Consider the following 18,665-nt stretch of genomic DNA (forward strand, 5'->3'; position numbering starts at 1 on the left):
CTCAGGTATATAGTCTTTGTCAGCAGAGTGAAAATGGACTAATACAGTACATTGGTACTGGTAGAACGGGGTGCAGCTGAAAAGACAACCAAAAATGTGGAAGCAACTTTGGAACTGGGCAACAGGAAAAGGTTGGAATAGTTTGGAGGGATCAGAAGAAAACAAGAAAATATGGGAAAGTTTGGAACTTTCTAGAGACTCATTGAATGGCCTTGACAAAAATGCTGATAGTGATATGAACAATAAAATCCAGACCAAAGTGGTCTCAGATGGAGATGAGGAACTTGTTAGGAACTGGAGCAAATATGACTCTTGTTATATTTTAGCAAAGAGACTGGCAGCATTATGCCCTTCACTAGAGATTTGTGGAACTTTGAACTTGAGAGACATGATTTAGTGTATCTGGTGGAAGAAATATCTAAGCAGCAAAGCATTCAAGAGGCAATTGGGTGCACTTAAAGGCATTCCATTTTATAAGGGAAGCACAGCATAAAAATTCAGAAAATTTACAGCCTGGCAATGCAATAGAAAAGAAAATCCCATTTTCTGAGGCGAAATCCAAGCCAGCTGCAAAAATTTGCATAAGTAATGAGCTGAATGTTTATCCCCAAGACAATGGGGAAAATTTCTCCAGCACATTTCAGAGGTCTTCATGGCAGCCCTTCCCATCACAGGCCTGGGGGCCTAGGAGGAAAAAGTGGTTTCATGGGCTGGGCCCAGGGTCCCCAAGGAGTGTGAAGCCTAGGGACTTGGTGCCCTCCATCCCAGGTCCTCCAGTTGTGGCTGAAAGAGGCCAAGGTACAGCTTGGGCTGTTACTCGAAAGGGTGGAAGCCCCAAACCTTGGTAGCTTCCATGTAATGTTGAGCCTGTGGGTGCGCAGAAGTCAAGAATTGAGGTTTGGGAACTGCCACCTAGATTTCAGAGGATTCATGGAAATTCCTGGATGTCCAGGCAGAAGTTTGCTGCAGGGGTTGAGCTCTCATGGGGAACCTCTGCTAGGGCAATGTGGAAGGGAAATGTGGGGTTAGAGCCACCACACAGATTTACTCCTGGGGCACTCCCTAATGGAGCTGTGAGAAGAGGGCCACTGTCCTCCAGACTCCAGAATGGTAGATCCACTGACAGTTTGTACCATGTGACTGGAAAAGCTGCAGACACTCAATGCCAGCCTGTGAAAGCAGCCAGGAGGGAGGCTATACCCTGCAAAGCTACAGGGGCAGAACTGCCTAAGACTATGGGATGTTCCTTCTTGCCTTCCGCCATGATTGTCAGGTCTCTCCAGCCATGTGAAACAGTAAGTCCAGTAAACCTCTTTCTTTTGTAAATTTCCCAGTCTTGGGTATGTCTTTATCAGCAGTGTGAAAACAAATACAGAGGACTCAGAAGACAGTAAAATGTGGGGAAGTTTGTAACTTACTAGTGACTTGTTGAATGACAAGTCACTTCCTAGTGACTTGTTGAATAACATTGACCAAAATGCTGATACTGATATGCACAATAAAGTCCAGGCTGAGGTGGTCTCAGATGAAGATGAGGAACTTCTTGGGAACTAGAGTAAAAGTCACTCTTACTTTGCTTTAGCAAAGAGATTGGTGGCATTTTGCCCAAGCTCTAGAGATCTGTGAAACTTTGAACTTGAATGAGATGATTTAGGGTATCTGGCAGAAGAAATTTCTAAGCAGAAAAGTGTTCAAGAGGTGATTTGGGTGCTATTAATAGCATTCAGTTTTATGTATTCAGAAATACATGGTCTGGAATTGGAGCTTATGTTTAAGAGGAAAGCCGAGAATAAAATTTCAGAAAATTTGCAGCCTGAGGATGTGATAGAAAAGAAAAATTCATTTTCTGAGGAGAAATTCAAGTGGGCTGCAGAAATTTGCATAAGTAAAAAGGAGCCAAATGTTAATTGCCAAGACAATGGAGAAAATGACCCCAGGGCATGTCAGAGACCTTAGCGGCAGCCCCTCCTATTACAGGCCTAGAGGCCTAGGGGGAAAAATTGTTTCACAGGCCAGGCCCCAAACCACCTGCTGTGTGTAACCTAGGGACTTGGTGCCATGAGTGCCAGCTGCTTCAGCCATGGCAAAAGGGGGTCAATGTACAGCTCAGGTCATGGCTTCAGTGGGGTCAAGCCCCAAGCCTTGGCAACTTCTGCATCATGTTAGGCCTGTGGGTATGCAGAAGACAGCAATTGAGGTTTGGGAACCTCTGCCTAGATTACAGAGGATGTATGGAAATGCCTGGATGTCCCAGAAGTTTGCTACAGGGGTAGAGTCCTCATGGAGAACCTTTGCTAAGGCAGTATGGAAGGGAATGTGGAGTTGGAGCTACCACAGTGTCCTCACTGGTGTACTCCCAGTGGAGCTGTGAGAAGAGGGCCACCGTCCTCCAGACCCTAGAATGGTAGATCCACCCACAGCTTGCACTGTACACCTGGAAAAGCCACAGGTAGTCTATTCTAGCCTGTGAAAGCAGCTGTGGGGTGCTGTACTCTGCAAAGCCACAGGGGCAAATCTGCCCAAGGCTGTAGGAGCACAATTCTTCCATCAGTTTGACCTGGATGTGAGACATGGAATCAAAGGAGATCATTATTGACCTTTAAGGTTTAACTGTACTAGTGAAAATTTTAGACTTGTATGAGGTTTGTAGCCCCTCTTTTTTTTTTTTTTTTTTTTTGGCAGATTTCTCCCATTTTTATTTTTTTTATTTACCTAATGCCTGTACCCCCATTGTATCTTGGAAGTAACTAACTTGCATTTAATTTTGCAGGCTTCTAGGCAGAAAGGACTTGCCTTGTCTCAGATGAGATCTTGGACTTGGACTTTTGGGTTAATGCTGGAATAAGTTAAGACTTTGGGGGAATTTTAGAAAGGCAAGATTGTGTTTTGAAATGTAAGGATATTAGCTTTGGGAGGGGTCAGGGGCAGAATAATATGATTTGGCTATGTCGCCACCCAAATCTCATCTTGAATTCTAGTTTCTATAATCCCCATGTGTTGTGGGTGGGACCCAGTCACAGGTAATTGAATCATGGAGGTAGTTATTGTCATACTGCTGTTCTTGGGATAGTAAGCTCTTATGAGATCTAATAGTTTTATAAGTGGCTTTTCCCCCTTTGCTTGGCTCTTCTCTTTTTGCCAACATGTGAAGAAGGACATGTTTGCTTCCTCTTCTGCCATGATTATACATTTTCTGAGGCCTCCCTAGCCCTGTGGGACTGTGAGTCAATTAAACCTCTTTCCTTTATAAATTACCCAGTCTCAGGCAGTTTTTGATAGTAGGATGAAAATGGACTAATACACCAGGGAAATTCACAGTCTAATGAAAGGATCTTAGCTGAACTTCTGAATTCTTGGCTCAAGTCTAAAATCGTCATTTAGATGAGGGTACTGAGAGTTATATGATATTCTGGTAGCTTGGAAAACAGCAGACCTCTCTTCTAAGCCCTTGACAAGCTGCCCACTTTACCTCTCTACTTAGAGGTCTTCCAGACAATTCCTGTTCAGAATACCTGTATTAATTCCCTTCTGATATGGTTTGACTGTGTCCCCATCCAAATCTTATTTTGAATTGTAGCTCTGATAATTCTCATGTGTTGTGGGAGGGACCCAGTGGGAGACACTTGAATCATGGGGGCAGTTTCCCCCATATTGTTCTCCTGGTAGCAAATGAGTCATGAGATCTGATGATTTTATAAGGGGTTTCCTCTTTTACTTGGCTCTCTCATTCTCTTTTTGCCTGCCACCATGTAAGACATGGCTTTTGCCTTCTGCCATGATTGTGAGGCCTCCCCAGCTGTGTGGCACTGTGAGTTCATTAAACCTCTTTGTTCTTTGTAAATTACCCAGTCTCAGATATGTCCTTATAAGTAGCATGAAAATGGACTAATACATCATCAGATCTACTTCTCATCCAACCTTCCCTTTCTCTTAACATCTTATAACATACTCAACTGCTCAGGCCAGAAAACGGCATTGTCTTTGATTCCTCCTTCTTTATTTCCTACCTCTAATCAGTTGCCAAGTTCTGTTAATTCTACCATACAAATATATTTTGTATTTATTGACTTACCTTCATTTTCATTACCCCTCTCCTAATTCAGCCACCACCTTCATACAATATTGTACCAACTGGGTCATCTCCCTCCATTTCTGCCAGCTTTCAAAGACTCCATAAGACTCAGTGTAATTGTACCTGCTTGTTCACTATCTTCTTACTAGAGGAAAAGCTTGCTGATGGCAAGCATCATATTTATCTTGTTTATCAGAGGGTAACTAAAACTAAGGACAATATTTGGTACATATCAGGTGATTCATAAATAGATAAGGAATTAGAAGCCTAAATAGTGAATGCTGACATTAATTTAAATAGCTGTCTTTAAAATATGTAATTTTCTTCTGTTTGAATTGGGTTTATTATTTTTCCTCAAAGGATGTAATTCTGTGAAAATTATTGTTAATATTTCCATGTTGAAAACTTTAAATCATTTGGTCAAAGAAAATGTATTTATTTTTTAAATGAATATTTCCTGATATATAAGATCTATACAGGTCTATACAAGGCTCCCTCAAAGACCCTATAGTCTAGAAGATAAACTAATGTTTGGAATAAATGAGAATAAGATTTGAGTTTATTTTTTTAAGTAGTGTACTCATTTATTCAGATTAATAGATAGAACCAAATAGTTTTCCCAAGTAGATGTAAAAATGTACATTACTATAAGCAATATATTAGTTCTGATTGTTAAATTCCTTGCCTACACTTGTTTTTTTATAGTCATTTTCATTTTCGCTATTCCAGTAGGAATAGTGTTCTTATATTATAGTTTTCATTTACATTTCCATGTCTTATGTTATAAACAACTCTTTGTATTTTTAATCAATATATATTTGAACATATTTATGTGGGGTACATGTGGTATTTTGTTATATACATAGAATTTGTAATGATTAAACCAGGATACTTAGGGTATCCATCACCTCGAGTATTCTTTCCTCCTTCTTCCTCCTCCTCCTCTCTCTGTCTTTTTCTCCCTCCTCTCCCCTTCCCTCTCTTCCCCTCCCCTCTCCTCTCCTCTCCTCTTTCTTTGACAGAGTCTCACTCTGTCCCCCAGGCTGGAGTGCAGTAGTGCATGGCACAATTTCAGCTCACTGCAATCTCTGCCTCCTGGATTCAAGCAATTCTCCTGCCTCATCCTTGGCCAAGTAGCTAGGATTATAGACATATGCCACTATGCCCAGCTAATTTTTGTATTTTTAGTAGAGACGGGATTTCACCATGTTGGCCAGGCTGGTCTGAACTGCTGACCTCAAGTGATCCACCTGCCTTGGCCTCCCAAAGTGCTGGGATAACAAGCATGAGCCGCTGCACCGGGATGTATTTATCATTTCTATGTGTTGGAAAATCCCCTCTTCTTGTTGTTTTGAAGTATGCAATACATTATTCTTAACAATAGTCACCTTACTCTGCTATCAAAGATAAGAACTTACTCATTCTAACTAGTATGTCTATACTCATTAATCATTATCTTTTAATTCCTCCTAACCCCCAACTAATACACCCTTCTCAGGCTCTGGTGTCTGTCGTTCTAATCTCACTTCCATGACATCTTTTGTAGTTCCCACATATGAGTGAAAACGTGCGATATTTTTCTTTACTAAGCTTATTTCGTTTAACATAATGATCTCCAGTTCCATTTATGATGCTGCAAATGGCATGATTTTATTCATTTTATGACAACATTCCATAGTATACGTGTATCACATTTTCTTTATCTGTTCATCAAGATGATATCTCATTGTCATCTTGATTTGCATTTTCCTGGAGATTAGTGATATTGAGCATTTTTCAAATAACTTTTGGCTATTTGTATGTCTTATTTAGAGAAATGTCTATTCATGTCTTTGCCAACGTTTTTTTCTTTTTCTGCTATTCTTCAGAATACTTTTTACTGAACTATATGTCTAAAGATCTTTTCTTGCCAGTATACATTTAGTCATTTGATTCTTTTTTTTTAAGTTCACTTTAAGTTCTGGGATACATGTGCAGAAAGTGCATGTTTTTTACATAAACATACATTTGCCATGGTGGTTTGCTACCCCTATCAATCCATCATCTAGGTTTTAAGCCCCGCATGCAACAGGTATTTGTCCTAATGCTCTCCCTCCCCTTGTCCCCCACCCTCAACAGGACCCATGTGTGATGTTTCCCTCCCTGTGTATTTTATTCTTATAAATAACTGCATAGCATTCAATTTTATGATTGTAGTATCTCTAATCCAATATTTGTTGATGATATTTACATTATTTCTGATTATTTTTACATTATTAATTATTGGTGCAATGTACCTTCTTGTACTTAACATCTCTGCATATCACTGTCAGCAATTTTGTCATATAAATTCAAAGTAGTAAAGTTGCTGCTTCAGAGTCTGGTTTGCACATCTTTGGTTTTAATAGTGCCTGCTAGAAAGGCTATCACAATTTACCTTAATAGAGATGCCAGAATGACTATCACAATTTACCTTCCCATTAGTAATGACCATTTCTCCACACTCTTCCTCACCAATTTCAGATATTGTTGATCTTTTTAATCTTAGACAATGTGAAGACTGAAAAAAATCTCCTTTCTCTTTGCATTTCTTTGAGTACTAGTGGGGTTGAACATCATTTCATGTATTTTTTGGCCATCTGTATTTCTTCTGTGTTGCCATTTTATATCCTTTGCCTGATTTTTTTTTAAATTATTATACTTTAAGTTCTGGGGTACATGTGCAGAACATGTAGGTTTTTTTACATAGGTATACACGTGCCATGGTGGTTTGCTGCACCCATCAACTCGTCATCTACATTAGGTGTTTCTCCTAATTCTATCCCTCCCCTAGCCCCCATGCCCCAACAGGCCACCGTGTGTGATGTTCCCCTCCGTGTGTCCATGTGTTCTCATTGTTCAACTCCCACTTATAAGTGAGAACATACAGTGTATGGTTTTCTGTTCTTGTGTTACTTTGCTGAGAATGATGGTTTTCAGCTTCATCCATGTCCCTGTAAAGGACATGAACTCATCCATTTTATTTTTATTTTTATTTTTTATTATACTTTAGGTTCTGGGGTACAGGTGTAGATCATGCAGGATTATTGCATAGGTACACACATGGCAATGTGGTTTGCTCCATCCCCCCGATCACTTACATCTGGCATTTCTCCCCATGTTATCCATCCCCAACCTCCCCACCCCCCCACTGTCCCTCCCTTGCCCCACTCAACAGAACCCAGTGTGTGATGCTCCCCTCCCTCTGTTCCTGTGTTCTCATTGTTCAACACCTGCCTATGAGTGAGAACATATGATGTTTCATTTTCTGTTCTGTGTCAGTTTGCTGAGAAGGATGGTTTCCAGATTCATCCATGTCCCTACAAAGGACACGAATTCATCGTGTTTTACGGCTGCATACTATTTCATGGTGTTTATGTGCCACATTTTCCTTGTCCAGTCTATTGTTGATGGGCATTTGGGTTGGTTCCAGGTCTTTGCTATTGTAAACAGTGCCGCTATGAACATAAGTGTGTATGTGTCTTTATAGTAGAACTATTTATAATCCTTTGGGTATATATGCAGTAATGGGATTGCTAGGTCAAATGGAATTTCTATTTCTAGGTCCTTGAGGAAGTACCACATTGTCTTCCACAATGGTTGAACTAATTCACACTCCCACCAACAGTGTAAAATTGTTCCTATTTATCCACATCCTCACCAGCATCTGTTGTCTCCAGATTTTTTAATGACTGCCATTCTAACTGGCATGAGGTGGTATCTTAATGTGGTTTTGATTTGCATTTCTCTAATATTCAGTGATGATGAACATTTTTCATGTTTCTTGACCTCATATATGTCTTCTTTTGAAAACGGTCTGTTCATATCCTTCTCCCACTTTTGGATGGTTTTGTCTGTTTTTTTCTTGTAAATCTGTTTTAGTTCTTCGTAGATTCTGGATATTAGCCGTTTGTCAGATGGGTATATTACAAAAAGTTTTCACCATTCTGTTGGTTGCCGGTTCACTCTAATGATTGTTTCTTTGGCTGTACAGAAGCTCTGGAGTTTAATTAGATCCCATTTGTCTATTTTGGCTTTTGTTGCCAATGCTTTTGGTGTTTTAGTCATGAAGTCCTTGCCTGTGCCTATGTCCTGAATGGTTTTGCCTAGGTTTTCTTCTAGGGTTTCCATGGTTTTAGGTCTTATGTTTAAGTCTGTAATCCATCTGGAGTTAATTTTAGTGTAAGGTGTCTGGAAGGGGTCCAGTTTCTGCTTTCTGCACACTGCTAGCCAGTTTTCCCAACACCATTTATGAAACAGGGAATCCTTTCCCCATTGCTTGTTTTTGTCAGGTTTGTCAAAGATCAGATGGTTGTAGATGTGTGGCGTTGCCTCCAAGGCCTCTGTTCTGTTCCATTAGTCTATATCTCTGCTTTGGTACCAGTACCATGCTGTTTTGATTACTGTAGCCTTGCAGTATAGTTTGAAGTCAGATGGTGTGATGCCTCCAGCTTTGTTCTTTTTGCTTAGGATTGTTTTGGCTGTGCGGGCTCTCATTTGGTTCCATATGAAGTTTAAGATGGTTTTTTCCAGTTCTGTGAAGGTCATTGGTAGCTTGATGGGGATAGCGTTGAATCTATAAATGACTTTGGGCAGTATGGCCATTTTCATGATATTGATTCTTCCTAACCATGGCATGGAATGCTTCTCCATCTGTTTGTGTCCTCTCTTATTTCCTTGAGCAGTGGTTTGCAGTTCTCCTTGAAGAGGTCCTTCACATCCTTTGTTAGTTGTATTCCTAGGTATTTTATTCTCTTTGTAGCAATTGTGAATGGCAGTTTGCTCATGATTTGGCTCTCTGTTAATCTGTTGCTGGTGTATGGAAATGCTTGTGATTTCTGCACATTGATTTTGTATCCTGAGACTTTGCTGAAGTTGCTTATCAATTTAAGGAGATTTTGGGCTGAGATGATAGGGTCTTCTAAACATACAATCATGTCAACTGCAAACAGAGATAATTTGACTTCCTCCTTTCCTAATTGAAAACCCTTTATTTTTTTTTTTTCTTGCCTAATTGCTGTGGCTAGAATTTTCAATACTATATTGAATAGGAGTGTTGAGAAAGGTCATCCTTGTCTAGTTCTGGATTTCAAAGGAAATGCTTCTAAGTTTTTGCCCATTCAGTATGTTATTGGCTGTAGGTTTGTCATAAATAACCTAAATTATTTTGAGATATGTTCCTTTGATACCTGGTTTATTGAGATTTTTTAGCATAAAGGGCTGTTGAATTTTGTCAAAGACCTTCTCTGCATCTATTGAGATCATCATGTGGTTTTTGTCTTTGGTTCTGTTTATGTTGTGTATTATGTTTATCAACTTGCATATGTTGAACCAGCCTTGCATTTCTGGGATGCAGCCTACTTGATCATGATGGATAAGCTTTTTGATGTGCTGTTGCAATTGGTTTGCCAGTATTTTATTGAAGATTTTTATATTTATGTTCATCATCTTTTTGTATTGTTTGGAATAGTTTCAGAAGGAATGGTACCAGCTCCTCTTTGTACGTCTGGTAGAATTCAGCTGTGAACCCATCAGGACCTGGGCTTATTTTTGTTGGTAGGCTCTTAATTGCTGCCTCAACTTCAGCCCTTGTTATTGGTCTATTCAAGGTTTCAACTTCTTCCTGGTTTAGGCTTGGGAGGGTGCAAGTGTCCAGGAATTTATCTATTTCTTCCAGGTTTACTGGTTTATGTGCATAGATTTGTTTGTAGTAATCTCTGATGGTAGTTTATATTTCTGTGGAATTGGTAGTGATAGCCTCTTTTTCGTTTTTTACTGCATCTACTTGATTCTTCTCCCTTTTCTTTTATATTTATTGGCTAGTGGTCTTTTTTGTTGATCTTTTCAAAAAACTAGCTCCTGGATTTACTGATTTTTTGAAGGGTTTTTTTGTCTCCATCTCCCTCAGTTCTGCGCTGATCTTAGTTGAACTCATCCTTTTTTTTATGGATGCATAAAGAAAATGTGCCACATTTTCTTTAACCAGCCTATCATTGATGGGCATTTGGGTTGGTTCCAAGTCTTTGCTATTGTGAACAGTGCCGCAATAAACAATTTGTGTATGTATCTTTATAGCAAAGATTTATAATCCTTTCGGTATATACCCAGTAATAGGATTGCTAGGTCAAATGATATTTCTAGCTCTAGATCCTTGAGGAGCTGCCATACTATCTTCCACAATGGTTGAACTAATTTATACTCCCACCAACAGTGTAAAAGGATTCCTATTTCTCCACATCCTCTTCAGCATCTGTTTCCTGACTTTTTAATGATCACCATTCTAACTGGTGTGAGGTGGTATCTCATGGTTTTGATTTGCGTTTCTTTAATGACCTGTAATGAAAAGCTTTCTTTTATATGTTTGTTGGCTGCATAAATGTCTTCTTTTGAGACGTGTCAGTTCATATCCTATGCCCAATTTTTGATGGGTTTTTTTTTCTTGTAAATTTAAGCTCATTGTAGATTCTGGATATTAGCCCTTTGTCAGATGGATAGATCGCAAAAATTTTCTCCCATTTTGTAGGTTGCCTGTTCTGATGATAGGTTTTTGTTTGTTTGTTTGTTTGTTTGTTTGTTTTATTTTGTTTTTCCTTTGCAGAAGCTCTTTAATTAGATCTCATTTGTCAATTTTGGATTTTGTTGCCATCGCTTTTGGTGTTTGAGTCATGAAGTCTTTGCCCATTCCTATGTCCCAAATGATATTGCCTAGGTTCTCTTCTAGGGTTTTTATGGTTTTAGTCATACATGTAAGTCTTTAATCCATCTTAAGTTAATTTTTGAATAAGGTGTAAGGAAGGGATCTAGTTTCAGCTTTCTGTATATGCCTAGTCAGTTTTCACAACGCCATTTCTTACATAGGGAATTATTTCCCCATTGCTTGTTTTTGTCAGGTTTGTCAAAGATCAGATGGTTGTAGATGTGTGGCATTATTACTGAGGTTTCTGTACTGTTCCATGGGTCTATGTATTGGTACCAGTAACAGGCTGTTTTGATTACTGTTGCCTTATAGTATAGTTTGAAGGCAGATAGTGTGATGCCTCCAGCTTTGTTCTTTTTGCTTAAGACTGTCTTGGCTACATGGGCTCTTTTTTGGTTCCATATGAAATTTAAAGTTGTTTTTTTCTCTAATTCTGTAAAGAAAGTCTCTAATTCTGTAAAGAAAGGTAGCTTGTTGGGGATAGCACTGAATCTATAAACTACTTTGGGCATTATGGCCATTTTCATAATATTGATTCTTCCTATTCATGAGCATGGAATGTTTTTCCATCTGTTTGTGACCTCTCTTATTTCCTTGAGCGGTGGCCTGTAGTTCTTCTTGAAGAGGTCGTTCACATCCTTTGTTAATTGTATTTCTAGGTATTTTATTTTCCTTGTAGCAGTTGTTTGGGAGTTCACGCATGATTTGGTTCTGTATTATTGGTGTACAGGAAAGCTTGTTATTTTTGCACATTAATTTTGTATCCTGAGGCTTTGCTGAAGATGCTTATCAGCTTACAGAGAGTTTGGGCTGAGATGATGGGGTTTTTAAAATATACAATCATGTCATCTGCAAACAGAGACACTTTAACTTCCTCTTTGGCTATATGAATACTCTTTATTTCTTTCTCTTGACTGATTGCCCTGGCCAGAACTTCCAATACCATGTTGAATATGAATGGTGAGAGAGGGCATCCTTGCCTTGTGCTGGTTTTCAAAAGGAATGCCTCCAGTTTTTGTCCATTCAGTATGATATTGGCTGTGGGTTTGTCATTTTTTGTTTTTGTTTTTTAACTATTTGATTTTCTTGTACATTCTGGACATTAGTCCTGTGTTGTATGAACAATTTGCATTTATTTTCTTCCATTCCATAGACTTTCTATGCACTGTGTTGATTCCTTTGCTGTACAGAAGGTTTTACTTTTTAGTTTAGTCCCATTTGTCTGTATTTGTTTTTGTGGCCTGGGTTTTTGAGGTTTTAGCCAGAGTAATCTTTGCTTAGGTCAGTGTCCTACAGAATTTCTCTTATATTTTCTTCTAACAGTTTTATAGTTTCTGGTCTTATGCTTATGTCTTTAATCTATATTGAGTTGTTTTTGTATATGGTGTGAAATGGGAGTCTAGTTTTATTCTTCTCATATAGATATCCACATTTCCCAGCACCACTTATTTAAGATGTCCTTTCTTCAATGTATGTTCTTGGCACCTTTGTCATAAATCAGTTGGCTATAAATATATGCATTTATTTCTGAATTCTTAGTTCTGTTGGTCTACCTGTCTGTTTTTATGCCAACACCATGCTCTTGGTTTTTTTTGTTTGTTTGTTTTTGTTTCTTTACTATACCCTTGTAGTATATTTTGAAGTCAAGTAGTGTGATGCCTCCAGCTCTCTTCTTTCTATTCAGAATGCTTTGGCCATTCAGACTCTTTTTTGGTACCATAGGAATTTTAGATTTGTTTTCCAGTTTTTTTTTTTTTTTANTTTTTTAAATAAAGATTGCATTGAGTCTGTAGACTGCTTGGGTAGAATGGTGTTTTTAACAATATTAGTACTTCAGATCCACGTTCATGGGATGTCTTTGCATTTGCTTGTATTGTCTTTGACATATTTCATCAAATTTTTGTAGTTTTTCATGTAGAGGTCTCTATCCACCTTGGTTAAATTTATTTCTACTTTTTTTTTTAGCTATTGCAAAATGGATTGCCATCTTAATTTCTTTGTTTTATATATTGATTTTTGTATTCTGTAACTTTACTGAATGTATTCAGCAGATCTAAGAGTTTTTTGGTAGAGTCTATGTTTTTCTAAATATAGGATTATGTTATCTACAAAGAGGGACAATTTGATTTCCTCTTTTCCAATTTGAATGCCGATTGCTCTGAGTAAGATTTCTAGTACAATTTCGAATAGCCACAGTGATAGTGAGCACCTTGTTTTTTTCCAGTTCTTAGAGTAATGGCGGGAACTCTCGGCCAGCAAGAGGATTCAAAACCTGATCAGAGGGTGCGCAGGAAAAATAGGAGACAGAAGAGTGGGGTCAGGAGGTCTGGGGAGTGAGTGCTCCACCAGCAACTTTATTTCTTAAAGGTTTCGATTATATACATTTTTCAGGCTTTAGTTTACGTCAGCATAAGAGAAAAAACAGATCACTAATTCGCATACTCTATACAATAAGGATGGCAGAGACACACAATCAGTGGTCGTAAAAGGTGATAGTCATTCCTGGTGCCCATAAAAAACATTTACATCGAGACATTGTTCCTTGTGACTGCAGGATTTTCTGGTTCTGATCATCTGGTTATCTTTTAACAGGATTCTCCTTTTTTCTGTTCCTGACTCAACTTTATCTCAACTTCCCTGTATCAGGTGTCCCTGTGTCTGGGCTTGACCACCCGTCTTGTGAAACTCGCTTTGCAAGTATTCACACAGTTGGGTTCCCAACAGAGGAAAGGCTTTCAACTTTCCACATTTAATATGATATTAGCTGTGGTTTTATTATGTGTGGTGTTTATTATATTGAGGCATGTTTCTAGTATTTTTAGTTTTTATCATGAAATGATGTTGAATTTTATCAAATACTTTTTCTGTATATATTGAGAGGATACAGAATGACTATGTCTGTTTTTACTGTTTTTGACTTAATCTCTGTTTGATCTAACATAAGTGTAGCTACTCTTGCTTTTCTGTTTTGTTTGGATGAAGTGTATTTTTCTGTCTTAATTCCTGTCTATATGTCTTTTCTTTTTCTTCTAGTCTATATCTGTCTACAAGTGAGATGAGTTTCTTAGCACATAGTTATGTTTTTTAATCAGTTCACCCATTCTATGTCTTATAAGTGGAAATCTTTTTCTGTTTACATTCAAGGTTATTGTCGATATCTGAGTCCTTATTCCTGTCATTTTGTTAATTTATTTATAACTGTTTTGTATATCTTTGTTCCTTTCTTTCTCCTTGCTGTTTATCACTGCATTTGGGTGGTTTTTCTGTAGTGGTAACATTTGATTCCTTTCATTTCCTTATTTGTGTTTGCTCTACCAGGGGACTTTATACTTTCATGTGTTTTCAAAATAATAGATATCCTTTTGCTTTCACATGTAGGCCTCCCTTAGGTATTTCTTGTAGTGCTAGTCTAGTGGTGGTGAATTCTCTGAGCTTTGCTTATGTGAGAAAAGACTATTGATTTCTCCTTCGTTTATGAAGGATAACTTTGCTGGGTATATGGTTTTTTTCTTCTAGCTGTTTGAATATATTGTCCCATTATCTCCCAGCCTAAAAGATTTCTTCTGGGAAATCTGTTAGTCTGATGGGAGTTTCCTTATAAGTTATTAGATACTTTTCTTTTGCTGTTTTTAGAATTCCCTCTGTTTTGACTTTTGACAGTTTGACTACAATGCACCATGGAGAAGACCTTGAATTGTATTTGTGTGAGTTTCTCTGAGCTTCCTACATCTAGATGTCTAAATCCCTTCTTGTAAGACTTGGGAAGTTTTCACCTATAATTTTGTTAACGAGTTTTCTTTCATTTTCTTTTCACCTTCTGGGACATTGAAAATTCAAATATGTCATGTAAGCTTTGTTAATTATTTTTTTTATGGTTTAGTGTTAAATTTTTTTAATGTTTTTAGTGGTCATCTGACTGGATTATGTCTTCAAATTCTGATTATTTCTTCAACTTAATCTAATCTGTTGTTAAACTTTTGAATGTATTTTGTATTTCTTTCAATGAATTATTCATTCCAGAGTTTCTCTTTGGTTCTTTTTTTGATACCTGTCTCTTTAGTAAATTTCTCATTCATATTACGAATTGTTTTTCTGAGTTGTAGCCTATCTCACTGAGATAGACTTTAATATTGTTATTTTGAATTCTTTATCTGGGATTTCAAAAAATTCTTATTCATTGGAATCTGTTGCTGGAGAATTATTTCATTCTTTTGGAGGTGTCATATTTTCTTGCTTTTTCACATTTCTTGAGTCTTTGCATTGATATCTGTGTATCTGGTGTGGCAGCTGCTTGTTCCAATTTTCAAAATTATCTTTTGTCAGGGAGACTTTTACCTGAAGGTGTATCTATGGTGTGGGTTGGATAAAGTTCCCTGGCTTTCATTTTGGGTGCAGGCAGTAGTGTAGTCTCTGTATGGTTTATTTGACTGTAACAGTATCAATAGTATCTATGATTCCTTCAGTGCCTTAGAGTACAGTTATTAGTGGAAGGCTGTTGTAAAATTTTGCTGGGTACAGGGATGTGATGTGAACCAGTCATCAGACCCCACTGGTGGCAGCAGTGGGTCACATGTGCCTCTCCTAAGCTGCTCAGTACTTGAAGGATGTGTGAGTCATGGTATGAGCTCCCTCTTTGAAGCAATGCCATCACATGATTGCCGGGCAGTTGTCTATATCAATTTCAGGCACTGCATGGGCTGACAGACTCTCCCATGGCTAGGAGTGCAGGAGTCCATGGTGGGAATGTGGATGGCTGGGTTCACTGACTTAATTTTTCCTCATATTAGGGAGCCTCTCCAGGCTCATAGACGATCCCAGCTGAGCAGGCTACCTTAATTCTCTCTTCTTCCTTACTTTAGATATTTTCCAGTCATTTCTCTGTTGAATTCAGAATTATATTTTAGATGATAAGTCTGATTACCTACTTACTCCAGAGGTTCTTCTTTATGGAGGAGGAAAGTACCAGATTCCTCTAATCTAACATCTTGAAGACGTCTTCCAAGATACATTTCTTAAAGGAGGTATACTAAGGTAGAACTTTTTTTCTGGTTACAAGTTATAAAATTCCAATGGAATGAGTATATACAAAAAGAGAATATTATTGGTTCATGTAAACATGACGTTGGCTATTATCAGTGCTTATTTGTTCCTGCTTTTGTCTCTGCCTCACCTGCCTAACAGCTTGTTCGTTCAGCCTTGCTTTCTTCATCAGGCTGAAATGATAGCCAGCCGTAAGTAAGTTCACTTTATTCCAGATGCATAAACAAAGGAGAAAGGATCTCCAATTACACCTCTCAAATCCACATTCATTCTGTGCTACTGGGAACTATCCCAGGGAAGACCTCTGGCCTGACGTGGGTCATGCACACACCCATGGGCCACTCTGATACAATTTTGTAGACAGGATATAAGTGAGGAAGTAGAATTTAACAACTTTTTCTGGAACCACATAATTGAAGGAAGGGGGGAAAGTTTCCCCTAAATGATTTTGGATGCACAGTTAACAGAAGAAGAGATAATAAGGAGAAGAGAAAGAAAAAAATAAAAACAGGAACGGTATATACAGTATGCTAGAAGGTACACATGGAGTAACATGGGAATTTAGAAGAAAGAGTTCATTTCTTAGAAAAATTCAGTGAAATCTGATGGAGTCTTTAAAAAATGAATGGATATATACTCTCAGTGGTTGCAAAGAGCATTTCAGAAGGATAGGAAGTACCAGCCTGAAGATAGGGCTTTAGTGTAGATTTTTTAAAAACAAGAAAAGCAGAGCAGTTAAGTGTAGCTAAAGGCCAGTCTACAGAAGGGAAAGAATGCAAATGAGGTCCTCTGCAAGCTTATGGGAGTACTTTGAAATAACTAATTTTTTAGTCCACATAAAGCAGATGAGGAATATCAAAACTATATCAGTCTTATAGATGTTTGTGAATTAAATTGACAGAGGCAGACATAACAAGAAGTTATTTCAATTATCTATGTGGAAAGTTTTGAGAGCCTGAATGTAATGGAAACAATACCCAGATACAAGCAGAATCTTAAGCTGGACATTGCCAAATATTAAACACTGTCCAGAGTTATTTCTCAGTGATATTTTAATGATTATTGCCATCTTCCTCTTTTCTCCCCATTCCCCAAAACTGTATAATAATAATATACAAGCCAGGGTTATGGATTAACTCCTCTTAATAATCTGAAAAGAGATAACTTTCATGTGCTCAGCACACAACTAAGTAGTCTAATTTGGTATTGTTTTTTTCTTTTTTTTTTTTAGAAAAAAAGACTTTCAAAAGGAGAAAAGTCTACTGCCAAATAACTCAGCACCTCTTACAGAACCACAAGATGTGGAAGAATGTCATTGAAGAGGAGCAGCGGTTGGCAGACATAGAAAATCAATCCCTGGGTCAGACCCCTCAGCCACACTCTTCAGAACAGATCCAGGCTATCAAGGAAGAAGAAGAAGGAGAGAAAGGGAAACGAAGAGGGGAGGAGATACCAACCCCAAAGCCAAACCAGTGACAATGGATAGAGTGGGCTGTGTTTCCAGACAGATTGACTTGTCAAAGACTCTCTTCAAGCCAGCACAACATTTAGACACAACACTGTAGAAATTTGAGAAGATGGCAAATGGCTATTGCATTTTGGGATTCTTCGCATTTTGTGTGTGTATATTTTTACAGTGAGGTACATTGTTAAAAACTTTTTCTCAAAGAAGCTTTCACATTGCAACACCAGCTTCTAAGGATTTTTTAAGGAGGAAATAATACATATGTGTGTGTGTATATAAGCTCCCACATATACATGTAAAACATATTCACTCACATGCACACACACACATACACACTGAAGGCCAGAATTGCTGGCTCCACAATTTAGTAACATTTATATTAAGATATATAGTGGTCACTGTGATATAATAAATCATAAAGGAAACCAAATCACAAAGGAGATGGTGTGGCTTAGCAAGGAAACCGTGCAGGAAATGTAGGTTACCAACTAAGCAGCTTTTGCTCTTAGTACTGAGGGATGAAAGTTCCAGAGCATTATTTGAATTCTGATACATCCTGCCAACAACACTGTGTGTGTGTGTGTGTGTGTGTGTGTGTGTGTGTGTGTGTGTGTCGAAGGGAACAGTGTGAAAGGGTGCTTGCGTGCATGTGTGTGCATATGTAAAGAGATTTTTGTGGTTTCAGTAATTCATAGAATAGCTGTAGCAAATGACTGAATACATGTGAACAAACAAGGAAGTTCACTCTGGAGTGTCTCTGGGAGGCAGCCATTCCAAATGCCCTCCTCCATTTCCTTCAATAAAGGAGCTTTTACAGATGGAGGGCACTCAAGGGCTTGGTGAGAGGGCCACATGTTTGTTTGGTATTACATTACTGCTATGCACCACTTGAAGGAGCTCTATCACCAGCCTCAAACCTGGAAGATTGAGGCATTTTCCAGTCCACTTGCCTAATGAATGTATAGGAACTGTCTATGAGTATGGATGTCACTCAACTAAGATCAAAGCACCATTTAAGGAGATGATGACATTTTTTATAAACACCTAGGAAAGAGCTGGAGTCAGGTCTTTTAATAAGGTTAGAATTCTAAATGATGCCAGAGAAGGCTTAGGAAATTATACTTCAGCACGATCTCCTGTGTCTTCTTAATTTGCTGCAAAATGTGTGGTAGAAAAAGAAAAGGAAACAGAAAAACCACTCTGGGTTATGTAGCAAGAGATGAAGGAGACTATTTCAACCTAGGGTTTTTGTGTAGACATAGGAAAAGCCTGATTCTTGGCAACTTACAGTTTGGCTGTAGTTTGGCTTTCAGGGGTGAAGGTCCCACTGACAGCCCCTGTTGTGGTATTCCACATGCTGTTTGTTGGGGTAG

General features: G+C 38.3%; 1 protein-coding gene across 2 annotated transcripts in view; it reads left to right on the forward strand.

Annotated features, from left to right (window-relative positions):
- Positions 1 to 17,722, forward strand: part of PDE3A (phosphodiesterase 3A) — a 316,106-nt gene extending 298,384 nt beyond the window's left edge. The window contains exon 16 of one of the 2 annotated variants that reach the window (XM_017528921.2): positions 17,059 to 17,722. In XM_017528921.2, the coding sequence (XP_017384410.1) occupies positions 17,059 to 17,303 (245 nt within the window). In that variant the 3' untranslated portion in view covers positions 17,304 to 17,722. The remainder of the gene's footprint in view (positions 1 to 17,058) is intronic. The other variant, XM_037738537.1, reaches the window with a different exon arrangement.
- Positions 17,723 to 18,665: the final 943 nt, after the last annotated feature.

Source organism: Cebus imitator, unplaced genomic scaffold (genome assembly GCF_001604975.1).
Source record: "Cebus imitator isolate Cc_AM_T3 unplaced genomic scaffold, Cebus_imitator-1.0 Scaffold2, whole genome shotgun sequence".
Lineage (NCBI taxonomy): Eukaryota > Metazoa > Chordata > Mammalia > Primates > Cebidae > Cebus > Cebus imitator.